Genomic DNA, 15186 nt, shown 5'->3' on the forward strand with positions numbered 1-15186 from the left:
TCCTTATTGCATGTAATAGTACTGCAGTTCTCGCAGTATTATCATAATAATAGCAACACTTATTTTTCTTGTTACTATGTGTATTTCAGTATAATCCAGCATATGAAGTTGTAGTTTCTGTAGATCAGTCTGGCATTTTGGAGTATTGGACAGGTCCAAAAACTGAATACAAATTTCCTAAATGTGTTTCATTTGATTCCAAACTAGACACTGATCTGTACGAATTTGCAAAGCATAAAACATTTCCGACAGGACTCTGCTTTTCACCAGATGGAAAGAAGTTTGCGACACTATCATCTGACAGGAAGGTAAGAGGTATGATGTAAAACACTTCTCTGATAACCATTGGTGTATACAAGCTCTCTATCACTGCTGTGAAGAAGTTCTGTGTCTCATCTGATATTTTACTGAAAATTGACTTTTGCCTCATTCTTCTCCTTAGGTTAGGGTATTCAACTTCTTATCTGGTAAACTGAGTCGTGTTTTTGATGAGTCATTGCAGAGATTTACAGAACTCCAACAGATGCGTCAGCAGCTTCCCAACATGGAGTTTGGTCGAAGGTAAGTGCTACTGTAGGAGACAGAAGGCCTTATATGAGGCAATTACATTCTTAAAACTAGTTTGAAAATAAAACTGAATTAAATGTGGACAATTTTCATTATTTCATCAGTGAGCAGCTTCAGCAGCTTTGCACCATTTATTAATCGTTTGCAAAAACCTCTTTTCTCAAATGAGCATGCAGGTCTCTAATTGTTAATTATTTAGATTTTACCAGGTTGTCATCTACCATACATTATACTTGCAGACCTCAGGTCTGTGGAGGAGGATATGTCATGTGCCATTATCATTATTATCATATACCCCTCATCTTTTCTGTTCCATCTGAGAATGCTGCATGGGGTAGTGACTATCAGAAAGCCTCTGAATGAGCTCCAGTTTCTTCTAAATGTACATTCATTGTCATTTCATGAAATGTACGTGAGATAAAGTAATAGGTTGCTTGACTGAACCTGGAATATATGTTACAGAAAACCACTCCATGACACATGACGCCTCTCATGTAGTGTCTGTCACTGGAGTAAAATGAGCATGTCTTGATGCTCTTGTGCTTGATAAATAAAGTTACAATGGAATGTCCATTTTCTCTGTGGACCTTCTCCATTTCCTTTATTTAGCCTCACTGGTAAAGTAATGCCGAAGAGTTGGTCAAAGAATGATTTTGCACTTGCTTTGTGGATGAAATAAATTTCCTTGCAGTTCTTTGATAGAGTCTTATCTGGAATCGTCCTGTCCTACAACTGTTTTTATGTGAATGTTCCATGTATGAAGGATCTGAAGGAAGATTCATGAAGATATTAAATATCATATATGAGGGTTGGAACTTTAACCCTTTAACTGCTCTGTATGTGTTAACGTGCACACCTTTTTACCTGTCCCTGTGTGCTCTGAATATGTTTACACGTGCCACCAGTCCTTCTACCTGGTACTCTGAATGTGTCTGCCTGTAGACACGTTGTAGCAGCTCTGAAGTGAATGCCGTGAAGTGTTTCCTTCAGTTTAGAAACTGAGTTGAACTTATAAGGGCTTAAGTCAGGGGAGTGCAGGAGGTGGTATATCACTTAGCAGCCCCATTAGTCAAATAAATCAGTAACAGCTTGCACTGTACGTACTTGAGCATTGTCCTGCAAAATGATGGTCAGGTCCTGCAGAAAATGTCATCACTTCTGTCTCTATGCTGTTTATTTTTGGAACACAACATATGACCAGCTTAGAGACAGAAGTGATGACACTTTCTGCAGGACTTGACCATTATTTTGCAAGACAATGCTCAAGCACGTACAGTGCAAGTTGTTACTGATTTGTTTGACTAATGGGGCTGCCAAGTGCTATACCACCTACTGCACTCCCCTGTCTTAAGCCCTCGTAAGTTCAACTCAGTTTCTAAACTGAAGGAAACACTTCACGGCATTTGCTTCAGAACTGCTACAAATTCGTCGGGCAATAGACCGCACCACTTGAACTGTCAACACAACTGGCACTCCTAAGAGTATCCTACAACTTCTACATCATTGGCAACAGGTTATACACAATGCTGGTGACTACTTTGAAAGTCAGTAAAACTTTGAAACACGTATCTATTTTGTACAAGCTGTAAATAAATAGTTGCCACTATTAAAGTTCCAACCCTTGTAGTTCCATGGCTCATGACTCCAGTGCTATCACATGGTATTATCTTCATTTCTACAAAGCTTTTGTGTGATTCCAAGTTTATTATGGATACACACAGCATGGCTCAGCAAAACAACATTGATGATAATCATGCACAAACATTGGACTCTCATTACAGATTCCGGTAGACCTTCATGCTGATGCATTTGAACTAGCAGACTCTGTGCAATGGCAAACTTTTTACAGTGCACCAGCCATATAATCTCATTTGTTCCACTATAAACAGTACCCCACACTATTGATCACATGCTGCTGTAGAATAAATTTTCAAATTTTCTAATGAATACTAGAAACATTGACTGTTGAATACATTATTAAACTAACTGTTGTACTGCACTTTACATGGCGACTTGCCTGTGTGGCAGTATTCAGTTGTGGGTGGGTTGCTTTTACTTGGCATTTTATCAATTTTACTGCGCAGTTGAATTCACTATTTTTGAACCAAAGTTATATATATGTGTCTGCTGTAATTTATTTATGGCATTTTGCCCAATCAGTGTATCTCGCCGTTGGAAATATCACCCTTTCCTTTTTCTCCTATGACTATGTTAACAGTGTGTGGTGGTGAAGGGATCTGAGCAGGAAAGTAAGACCTTCATTGGACAACACACCATTGTACACAACATATTTAGAAATTTTAAGACCGTATTTGATTTCTGTGCTCCACGCTAAACTTTAGAAATGGAGAGGGTGTGAATGATGATAATGTTTGTTAAATAATTCTAAAAATGGCTCTTTACATCTTTAAAAAAAAAATCCATGAATATTTCATATACTTCTTCTGATATTATACTCCTTCTCAGCGGCAAAAACTACTTAAAACTGTATTTCATTAAAAGGCTCATGTTGTCATTTGTTGATACAAACAGATAGAAACACATGTTGGCGTATGTTCATAGAAACACTATGTACCTACTTTGCGTTTTTATCTATTTTGGATGTGGGTTACATAGTACTGCACACATTCTGCAGATCTTGTCAAAATTATGTAACCTTTTTAGTTTTGTCAAAATTATATAACGTTTCTAATTCATTAAACATGAAAAGTCCAGGATGGAGTAACAACAATTGCAATTGATATATGTACATTTGGCATTGTGTTCGGGCACTTGCTTTGAGTGAGTTAAGTCAATAGTGGCATTCACCGGATTTTTTTTTTTTTTTTTTTTTTTTTCAGTTGTTCTGACAATAGTTATATCAGTATTGGGTAAATTTTGATGTACAGGTAGGCTGTAATCTTTTTTGCTAAAAATGGAACGTTTATAGAACATTACTTTTTTCACCATTCTTTACCTTTTTGTCCATATCACCCTTCTTGTATTTGTAATTTACTTGTCTGTCCAGACATTCAATTTTCTCAAAATGATTTCCCTCCACTTTATTTCATTTGTTGTCTGCATGTCTGCCGTTAAATTTGTTTTTCTCTTTTTGGACTTTCAGAATATTCCATAATTGCAGATTTATACGTACATAAACCAAAGCTGAAAAAAAAGCATTTTTTTAAGAACTGCAGAGTTATAGGGCCCGCATTTCAGTAAAATTGTGTGATGATAGTGAGAAATTAGATGAGAATTATGTTTCTTTGCAGAATGGCTGCCGAACGTGACCTCGAGAAATCTGATGCAATCAATCTTGCTAACATTGTATTTGATGAAAGTGGATACTTTATAATGTATGCAACAATGTTGGGGGTAAAAGTTGTTAATTTATTTACTAACAGATGTGTCCGCATGATTGGTAAACCAGAAAACTTGAGACTCCTGAAGTTGGCATTGTTTCAGGTGTGTATTTACTTAAGTAATTTATATATTGTTTAAATGCCATGTCTTCTGAAACTCCCACAGCTTGGCTGCACCACTAATGCTTAATCTTTGGTAATGCCTTCATCAAAAAATCGGCTTTCTACTTGTTAATGATAAAATTGACATTGAATTTCTTAATTTCATGGCTCAGTGCAACAACACTGCTATTATCACAGAACATACTTATTGATTTTTCACTATGTTTTAACAGACCATCCATGGAGTACTCGTTGAACATATATTGCTTCTTGTGATGCATTTGATAAGGTGATATATTCTGCTTCTTTAGTTGACAGAACTACTGTTGGTAGCCATTTTGAATTATTCAAAATTGCTGCTCCCTGCTAACTTAAAAATTTTGCCCATTGTTGATTGAGATCTAGTGCATAATTGCCATCATTGAAGTCTTCAGTTTTGGAAAGTTGGTCCTATATTCACTGTGCCTATGATGGATTCATCGATAATGTTAAATGTCTGGTCTTGTACCTCGAACCATACAGACTTACTTATTTATCACATGGCATTTTTAAGTGCAGTATTAAATAAAATTCAAACGATAACACATGTAATTTACAAACAGGCATTTAAATTTTTAATGTAATCAGTTGCATCATTTGTTGCCATCATCAAATTGTTGAAAGTTCCATGATATGCCGTACTGGGACATTCTGTATCAGTGTGGCAAGCTGTTTGTCTGGCTGCTCCCCAATCACCTTTTGGAAAAGGAGCCTCTCCTGTGTATGAAGAGAGTTGGCACTGCTGCTATGATTGGTGCGTATTCTGTTAATTTCCACATTCTGTGTGACTGGTCTAAGACAAAGGGTTTCTTTCATGGCGATGTACAGGTAAATTGCAGTGTTAATGGCTCAGTCCTCTCTCTTATCAATATCAGTCTTGTCTTTTGAATGATTGTTTGGCTGAGGAATTCTATTACTCTATTTTGTTCTTGTGTATAAAGAATTTTCATCTCATGTTGAATTCCATTTGTCTTTAAGAATGCCTTCATATGCTGACTGACAAATCTTTTTCATTATCTGTACAAATTATTTTAATTTTTCAGCCAGTTTCATTTTCTACTTTTGCTTTGAAATCAATGAAAGTATCACAGAGTTTTTTCACGAATTACAGTATTTACCTGAGTATCAGGCAACCCTGAATATAAGATGACCCCCCCTGTTTTTAAGAGGAAAATCTACTTTTTAACATATTCTGACTAATCAAAATCACATATTTTTATTGATGTAAGGTATCTGCCTAAGAAGTTGCCTTTACACCTATTCTGAACTTACGTAATTTATTCATTGTCTGCGTTTTGATAATACAAGGAGAAACAAAATAAACAAAAAATTGTTTACATAAATTTTTGCTTTCATTGCCTGTTTTGTTTAGCCTGTCATCTGTGGTACCACTGTTTTTAATCATCATTGTCATCCTCCTAACAGGGCAGCTGTGAAACTTATATCTTCGTTGTTACAAATATTTGGTTGTTTCTTCCAAATATGTTGTGATTTATTTATTTATTGGGTCACACACCGGATTTCGCTTCTATACTGATGTGAGAATGTTACAATGTCTTTTTTTTGCTACAAAAACATATCATCTGCCCATCATTTTCTCGTTGGCTGCGTAGAACTAGCAGTTGACACACCCTCTATCGTTTGTGTCATACCTCATGGTGAACATCGACAACATTGCTGTACAAAACATGTAAATATGCCACTGGCCCCAGCCTAGACTTTTAGCGTCTTCTGCAGAAATGAATGCTGTTGTTGATTACTTGGTCGGGCGTAAAGTCAGTTCAATTCCGAGTACAAACACTCAGGTATTCTGCAGTTTAAACATGGTAGATTTTCATAAAAAGCCAAAGTACACAGTATATATTGTCAAGGTTGGCAGCAAGATGGGAATTTGGTGCCTGCTCACCACTACTCACCCCACACTCACAATCCTTAGGTAAGCTTGAGTCACTATGCCCCCTCCAAGCCTTCTGTAGTGCTGTGCTTGAGCAACAATGCAGCTTGGATGGCTACATCTTCTAGGGAGTAAGTCATGTGTAACAACAGTAACTAATGCATAAAAAAGGAGTATCAGAATCGCGATTCAGTCCAATTCTAGAACTTTCTCTCGTCCCGTGATATAGTGTCATCTGTTGGTACTATCTCCATGAGTCTTTCTGCTATACTTTATTCTTGCAATGACAACTGCAGTCTGTTTAATGTGATTTGTCTCATTTGTTAGACATTTAATTCTGGATTAATTTTCTTTCTTGTTCCATCTGAATATCTCATCACGTTCTAAAGCTGATTAATAGCTGGTAATGTACAGGAACAGAATTTTCATTTGCAATGCACTTCATAAATCATCAGTTTCTCATAACCAATTAAAACACTTGGGTTCAGAATCATGTAATGGTTTTTGAAGGACAAGATATTTGGCTTTGAATGGTACCTTTACTTAAAATTAGCATAAATGTATGTGTACTATATACATACATGTATGAGAACTTCTGATGCAAATCTATTGAAATACAAAAAAAGTTTGTGAGTTGATAGAATTTAATGTTATCTCCTCCTGTGTTTCACAAAACTGTCAATTTTTAACTGGAGCATTAGATTGTTGTAGTACATAGTTCATGGTTTCTCATGTATCTGTCCATTGCATTAATGCTGTGAGTCAAATGTTATGTGATTGATCAAACAAGATCACTACTGTATCAAGCACTTCTGTATATTGGGGAATCTTGAGCCTACTCGAACGAAAGTATTGTTTGCCAACTCATCAAAATGAATTTGTACGAAACCTCAATAGCCAAAGCTTCACCTATAAATGTAAGACAACTCCTATATTACTCTATTAAAAACTGCAAAAATGTCTACCTCAGCAGCAATAGTTTAATCTGCAAATATAAGGTGACCACATAGTTTTCAAATGATGAATTTTGGAAAAAATGTTGTCTTATAATTGGGGTAAATATGGTATCACTTACTTTTCTCCATGAAGCCATGCTCATTGGTCCACAAACTTCAGAATGCACTATTTAACAAGACCTTTTGCATATCTGCTTGATGTTTGTAGAGCAGGCTTGTAGTGTTTTGAGAATTTCCACGTAAATTCTAGAACCACTCAGCCTTCGACCGTCTCGAACACACAATATATTAAATATAAGTGTGAGAGAGCCTATCTACTGCATGTTGCCTGTCTGTGTGTGCAGGTCCGAAGTGTGTAGTAAGAAGACTGTAGATACAACGGTCGAACAGTACCGACAAGTGTTAGCCGGTCACGCCATGGAATTTAAATGAAAGAACACAGCATACTCAAGGAACTTCTGTGTTATTCCATGCTGTTTTATAGCTTTGACTATTGTAGTGAAAAAAAGAAGAACAGTTGAAATATTATTAATTAATGCTCGTCTTGGACTTGGAGAGGATAAGACAAGTATTCAGATTCAGGATGAGAATGGACTTGCTTTTTAAGCCAGTTTTCTCTTATGTGTAAATGAACTTTATTTCTAACCTTTGGATATGCGAGGAGACTTACTTGACAGTGTTTGTTTAAGTGGAGAATGAGATTTGTAAAAGTTTGATGTTTAAATACTGCTAGGAATATAATATATTCCTAGCAAATATACTTCGTAGAAGAAGAGAAAACAAGGTTGCAGCAGCAAGCTAGCCAGCAAGGAAAGTCAGCTGACAATCTCAAGTAAGTCGTATCATTAAAGAAGTGGGAGTTTACACACATACTTCACCACTTTAAGTCGTCCAAAGCATTAGAATGTGGTGACCTGTGTGAAAGGACAGAAGAGAACAGGAATTTTGAGATGAAAATGAGATAAGAAGATATTATGTGTTGCCATAGCAAACGAGTATAACAAAGTGAGAGAGCCATTACGAGAAACTGGACTAAGCCTAAAAATCAAGTGGAGAGAATTTGTAAAGGCAAATAAGGGAGAAGACATAAGAAAGCCACAACATGAAACACTGGAGAGTAGATCTCGATGTATTAGACTAAGAAGGGATATGCCTAGAACGATTTGGCCAAGAAGATCCAGTGTGGGGAGTATACAGCTCTCACACGCATCGCAAGGATGCAGACGCAGTAACCAACCTACACCCACCGCCGGCACCAGCCTCTGTTCACCAGTTCTGACCTGCCGCCACATCCGCTCACCTATGCAACGAGAATTCTATGCCGGGTGAGTGTGAAATAAAAACTTTATTACTCTAGTAAGAAGTGTTACAAAATACTGTGAGGTGAACTTTTACTGCATGACTGGTATAATTGAAATTAGTATTAAATGCTCACAAGAGCTAAAGCCTATAGAAGCATGGACAGTAAACAACAAATTGGAGAGACGTCAGAACCAGCCATGGCTATGAGGATTACTAAAGAAGGACCTGACTGGTCTGAGTTAGTAAATCTAATCCAAACTCAAAATGCTGCTCTAAGTAAGGAACTAAATGCAACTCTAAGTAAAGAACTAAGCTTCATACATTCTAATTTAAATGCTCAGAATGAAACTTTAGGATTGATAAATGCCAATGTCGACTCACAGAGCAAAGAATTTGGTAATCTATGTGAAGGCATGGATGCTTTAAAAACTGAATTTGACACCTTGAATAGTAAAGTAGAGGATTTGAAATTAGACTTAAAGAAAGAATTAACCAATTCATTGGACATTCATGTAAATCAACTGTTCATTGACTTTAGTCAGAAACAGAATGATCACTTACAAGATGTAGCAAAAATGTTAGAATTTGATATTGAGGAAAAGTTAGGATCATTTGAAAATGTATGCAATGTTAAGTTTGATGCTGTAAAGCAGGGGTTGCATACTTTAAAAGAGAGTGTTAAAAAGCAAGATAAGTTAATGCCAATAATCCAGTCGCAAATTACAGGTGTAAATATGTGAGTACATAGTGAAGAAAGAACTTTCCAAGAGAGGATAGCTAACTCTTATACAGTAACTATAAGTAGTTTGGAGGAACAATATGAAAGGATTATAGATCGAAAAGTCACCGAGAGAATAACATCCGAGAACGTGTCGCCTATTGTTTCTTCTGAACTTTTAGGTACCTGAAAGGTTATAGATGACTTGTGGAAAGAATTCAAACTTATCCAGGACAAAGTGGAAAAATGGACAACTTCACCCAATGTTGTGTTAACTAGTGAAGTAGTTACTGATTTACAATGGGGAGCAAATTCGAGGTTATTGGGACAATTCCTTAAGTTTAAGCTGGATGGGGATGTACATCTGACTCATATTTTGAAAAGATTCAACCAAGCTTTGCCAAAGAACTGGGAGGACTTTAAAAAGATTGAATTTGCTGTGGGTTACCTTCTAGGAGAAGGTTCCGAATGGGGAACAGTAAATATTGAGAACTCTTCCTCTTGGGAAGATTTTCAAAATAAATTTAAGGAGAAGTATTGGTTTGCAACTGCCCAGGAGAAGTTAATATCAGGTTTGTGGGACCCAAAATACTACAATAATACTTGGGGTACCATGAGAAAATATTTCAACTGGCATCTAAGGCAGGCAAAGTATTTAGATAAGCCGATATAGGAAGAGGGGTTGGTTTGAATTTTGATTAGGTGATTACCCATCTATGCAAGAAAAGACGTCTTGTGTAGTGGCTGGAAAATGGTTGAAGAATTGTTGTCCTTCATCAGTGCCCTAGATGCCCTAAATAATGACCGTGATGAAACTTTACATCAAGGGGAAAATTCAAATTTCAAAAGGAATAGTGGGAATAATTTCAAAAAGCATGAAGTTAACCTAGCTAGATTACACCAGTGCAATAGAAAAAATGGTAACGACAACTATCAGAAGAAGCATCCACCTTCAAATTTAGGTCCAGTAACTTTGCAGGAATTTGAACCAAGTAATAATAGAGCATCTCGATTCGGTAACCAACCTGTGATTACTAATAATGAGGAAAACGTGGTGCGATCTGGATCCAGGGCCAGGTCCCAGGTCGTAGAAATACACTAAGAGGCCTGGTTAATGATAAGTATATTAATTTCACGCACAGAATACCTAAAAGAGTATGGTTACTACTAGAAGAACCAAACATGGTTATCAACAATGCAGAACCTATAAAAGCGGGGACCATGGAAACTTCAGAAGTTAACATATTAATAGACTCAGGGAGTGAAGTATCCCTCATATCTAGCGCATTCTTTAATTTATTACAGACCAAACAGCACTTACCGCTATTGCCAGTAACTGGAGTTTACATAGACGGTATAACAGGAATGAAAAGTAAAGTTGTGGAACACGAAACCCAATGACTGCAGTGTTGTAAATTTCTTATTTTGTCATACACTTTTAATAGTAGAAAATATTAATAGAGATATATTATTTGGTTTAGATTGGTTATTAGAATTTAATATCATCTTAAATTTTGAGGAAAATCTTCTTTGTTCTGGTAAAAGGAGCGGTAGATGCGGATACCATTTGTGACAGACAGCTACATTGGAAAACAAACAGTGGAATGTCAGTGTCTGCGATTAACAGCTCCAGCACAACTGTCACCAGAGGTCGATAATGTAGGTCCAGGAACACAATGAACTGACATACAAGTCAAAGTTAACGAGTCACTAATATTAACCAAACAAAATCAAGATTTATATAAAATTTTAGTGGAGTATGTAGTGTTCTCCGATTGTCTCAGTAACATCAGCGGCTATATTTGTAAATTCAAAATCAAAGATGACACTCCATTCTTCTGTAAGCTGTATCCAATACCGGTAAGTTTGAAAGAAGCAGTGAGGGAGGAAGTCAACAAAATGATTGATAAAAATATAATAGAACGTAGCTCCAGCATCATGAATAACCCTTTGGTCTTGGTGAAAAAAGCTACAGGTGGGGTACGATTAGTGTTAGACGCATGGACATTGAGTAAGTATATAGAGGCAGAAAGAGACAGACCAGTTAACATTGATGAATTGTTATCTAAATTTGAGAAAGCAAGATTTTTTATCACGATGAGCGTGACTGTGCGATATTGGCAAATTTGGTTACATTCAGAGTCAAAAAAGCATTTTTGTTTGATGGTAAATTGTATCGTTTCAATGTATTGTCATTCGGACTTAATATTTCTGTACCCGTATTTATAAGTGTGCTGGATGAAGCATTATGGAGAGATTTATTGAAGGATTTAATAATATATGTAGACGATGTCCTAATAATATAAGCTACTGGGGAAGAATATTGTCTAACCTTGAGTAAGACCCTGAAGAAATTTAAAGAGAAAGGTATTATTTAACAGTGAAATTGTCTAAATCATATTTTGCGTGCCAGGAGCTTAAGTTTTTAGGGCATATTATAGGGGTGTAGGGAATTAGACTGGACCCGGAATGCATCAAAGCTATTATAGCACGTCCACACCCAAGAAAAGGAAGACAATTTGAAGGGATTTATAGGAATGACTGGATACTATAGGCGGTACATACAAGGTCACGAACTAAATGACTCGAATATTTTATGTTTATTAAGCAAGTTAATACTGTGGGTTTGGGATCAAGAGGCAAATGAAGCATTTGAAAACATCAAAAGTGCACTTGTTGAATCACCCATATTACACCATCTTGTTATGGGTGAACCATTAAATTGTCAACAGATGCATCTGATTATGGTATTGCTGCAGTACTAGTCCAAGGAGAGTGGGATCTAAATAATGTAGATCGCTGAACCATAGCTTTTGCTAGCCACAGTCAAAATAAATATGAATTAAACTACTCGGCTACTGAAAAGGAACTATTAGCGATTGTAGGGAGTATCCAAAAATTTCAACCGCTAGTATGGGGGTCAGAAATACATGTTTATACAATTCATCAAGCTCTATCCTTTCTAATGAGCAGTCGATTGTTACACAGTAGATTAATGCGATGGCTGCTTTTCCTGCAGGAATATGATATTAGGATACAATATGTAAAAGGTTCCGAGAATATCGTATCAGATGCTTTGTCTGGGTTACCCATAGGAATGGAAGAATTAAAACATATGGAAGGACCCGGCGTTATTTTTGCAATTAATTTTATGTCAGTAGGATATCCAGACATCAGGGTACAAGAGATGGCTCAAAGACTAACAGAAAAGATCCATCATGATCTCTATTTTACAGAAATGTTCTCTATGTGTATCCGAAATTCCTTACCTCCTAATCAAGTGGGAAATGGAAAATTACAGGTCATAATTTGTTTTGGAGAGACAGCGTAACATCGCTTATGCATTCCAACGGTAATGGAAAACGCACTTGTGTGGTATGTTCATACAGGATATGGACACTTTGGAATAAAAAAAGTGTATAGCCCATATTAATAAGTTTTATTATTTTAAGAAATCTGGGCGTAAAGTAGCATCTTTGATAAGAACTTGTGAAATTTGACAGAAAGTGAAAGAGAATAATACTCATATGAAGTACAAAATGTATCTGATTATTCCTAAGTCTTTGCATGATCTCACAGCAGAAGATTTTTTTGGACCAGTTCCCAAAGGAAAAGGAGAAATGTCATACATTTTGGTCACCATGGGGTGTTGGTCAAAATATGTTAAACTATATCCAATCAAAAGAGCCAATATGCAGACAGTTATACACTGTTTACAACAATACTTTCTGGAAGTAGGTAAACCAAAATGGCTTCTTACAGACAATGGCCCACAATTCGTGAATAACAATTTAAAGAATTTCTAGCGTGGGAAGGTATTCGTCAAGTGCTAATATCCAACTATAACCTGTCCTCGAATCTGTGTGAATGAGTAATGAAAGAAATTGGAAAACTATGCCGTACCTACTGCCATGAAAAACATACTTTATGGGCAACGAAAATTAAAGACTTTGAACTTATTCTAAATGAATTGCCACTTTTGTTGACAGGGTTGACATCTTTAGAAGTAATAGGCAAACCTGTTGTAGGAGAACCTCTCCTTTAATGTTTTAATTGGCCTGAACAACCTACTGTCGATTACAAACTAAATCAGGAAATAGTTTCTAAGAATTCAGTTGAAAAAGCATAACAAAGAGTGAGTAAACACAATGAAAAAGCTATTGAACTATCTTCAAAGCTCTGCCCTGAAGAACGAAACAGAAATATGAAGGACCATACTGAGTGCAAGGGATTATTTTTAGTGGATCCTACTACTGGATCAGAAAAGGGAAAGTACAGTGTAAAAGATGTAAAGTTGTACATATCCCCCAGCAATGTTAAAATTCTGAGTTAATGGGCAGAGTGATGACAGTCAGGTCCCAAGTTGTTTTTAGTGTTTCTTCTGTAATAATTTTCCTGCACTGAATTCCCTCAAATTCTTAAACTGTTCTATCATCCCCTACTTAGAGGTAATGGAAGAAACCATACCAGTGAGAATTTGTGATTATGTCATCCAAAATTGCACTTGGTAAGAGATTTCCTTGTTCCAGTCAGTTAGACTTCTAACAACCTCTACCTCCATATATAATCTCTTGTGGTACTAAAGAAGTGTCTGCATAAGTGCTTCTGGTACTGCTCTTATGTCCCTGCAAGAGCATGCAGGAGGTAGGATTTTGCAAAGTGCATTCGCACCTACCTGTCCCCAATCCAGACTTGTCCCGACTTTGCTCAAGTGGAAATTAGCACACATGTTGTCTTCGATCTCCATCATTTGGCACAGCCTTGGGACAAGATATATTAGGTGCACGTGGTCAGCTCTTATCTCCCTTGGTTTCGATCGGCGTGGTCTCCACGTATAATTAGGTCATATTTTTGCTTGGAATGATCCTAGTATGTAATCTCTTCACCAGTTTCTTTGCAAACCTGTGTGTAGAGGTCTGGGTGAAACCAACATTATCAGTTTTGTATATAATGATGATACGAGGTGACATTACGATAACCTCAACACTGGTTTTCGTGAAGGCTGCCTGGTGATCCCTTTCTTTGTCAAATAATTTCAAAGTCATGGGAATAGTATTCTCATACTGAATGTTTATAATGAAGCCAGCTTTTGCCCTTTTGCTCTACACGAGGTTTCTGTCCTTGCTGAGCTGGCCTTAGGACACCTGCGTTATTCTTTGACAAATGTACCACCATAATCGGGCCAGAGTTACAGTTTATATTTCTTGATGCATAGTTTTCTTAGTGAATTGAAGGAAATATTAAGTTAGCAGAACATATAATGTTTGATGACTAATTAAACAACTGTAATAACATAGTATGTAGATTTTCTGCTTTGTATAGAATATTTTATACCTTTTATGAGGTGTGATGTAGGTGGGAGGGTTAGTATCAGTTTTGAAAAGGGTGGGTATTGTGGGTAAAAGCATGTTTTACGAAAACATATAAATCATGACTAACACAAAGCACACACCACACCTTTCAGATGACCCTCACAAACTAGTGTGTGTGATTCTCTATCACTTGCCGTTTCCATAAGGTTGCTAAGCTTTCCTTCAGGGACCTCAAGGGTGAAGGTGGGAATGTCTATTCTGTAGGAGACGATTTAACACCAAACCTCCTCCGGCATCTCACTCAAGTACCTGCGAGGTAGGGATCCTGGGGAAGGGGGGTGGGAAGGGTTTCCTGTCTTTGGGCTTATTCTCTTATGTCTAAATGAACTTTGTTTCTAACCTTTGGATACACGAGGAGACTTACTTGACAGTGTTTGTTTATGTGGAGAATGAGATTTGTAAAAGTTTGATGTTTAAATATACATTGTTAAGTGAAGCAAAAGAAACTGCATACATCTGTTTATTTTTATAAGTGGAAAGAGCCTTGAGAAATTCATGTTCCTAGCACATATACTACAGAGAAGAAGAGAAAAAGCTAACCAGCTAGTAAAATCAGCTGACAATCTCAGGTAAGTCGTATTGTTGAAGAAGTTGGAGTTTACACACATACTTCACCACTTTAAGTTGTCCAAAGCATTAGAGGCTGCCAGGGCTGCTTTCCTATTATGGAAGAAATACATGCTTCTTATTTTATGTTCATTGGGTTCAGTCCCTCTGTCATTTTTGTCTTTTAGTAAATGTATGCTTACATGATTCAAACACATGTAGATGTCAATCTTTAATGCCCCAATTTGTAATTGTTTACAATATTTGCACGATGATGAACTAATCAATAAGTGACACCTACTTGAGATGCAGCCTCAGTTGGTATTTCAGAAATGACTATGTAATTCTT

General features: G+C 36.7%; 1 protein-coding gene across 2 annotated transcripts in view; it reads left to right on the forward strand.

The window, feature by feature from the left end:
* LOC124615922 (peptidylprolyl isomerase domain and WD repeat-containing protein 1) overlaps positions 1-15186 on the forward strand; it is a 111235-nt gene that overhangs the window by 66907 nt on the left and 29142 nt on the right. For both annotated transcript variants that reach the window (XM_047144105.1, XM_047144106.1), the window contains exons 7-9: positions 90-308; positions 443-561; positions 3819-4011. In XM_047144105.1, the coding sequence (XP_047000061.1) occupies positions 90-308; positions 443-561; positions 3819-4011 (531 nt within the window). The remainder of the gene's footprint in view (positions 1-89; positions 309-442; positions 562-3818; positions 4012-15186) is intronic.

The sequence above is a fragment of the Schistocerca americana genome, chromosome 5 (assembly GCF_021461395.2).
Source record: "Schistocerca americana isolate TAMUIC-IGC-003095 chromosome 5, iqSchAmer2.1, whole genome shotgun sequence".
Classification (NCBI taxonomy): Eukaryota; Metazoa; Arthropoda; class Insecta; order Orthoptera; family Acrididae; genus Schistocerca; species Schistocerca americana.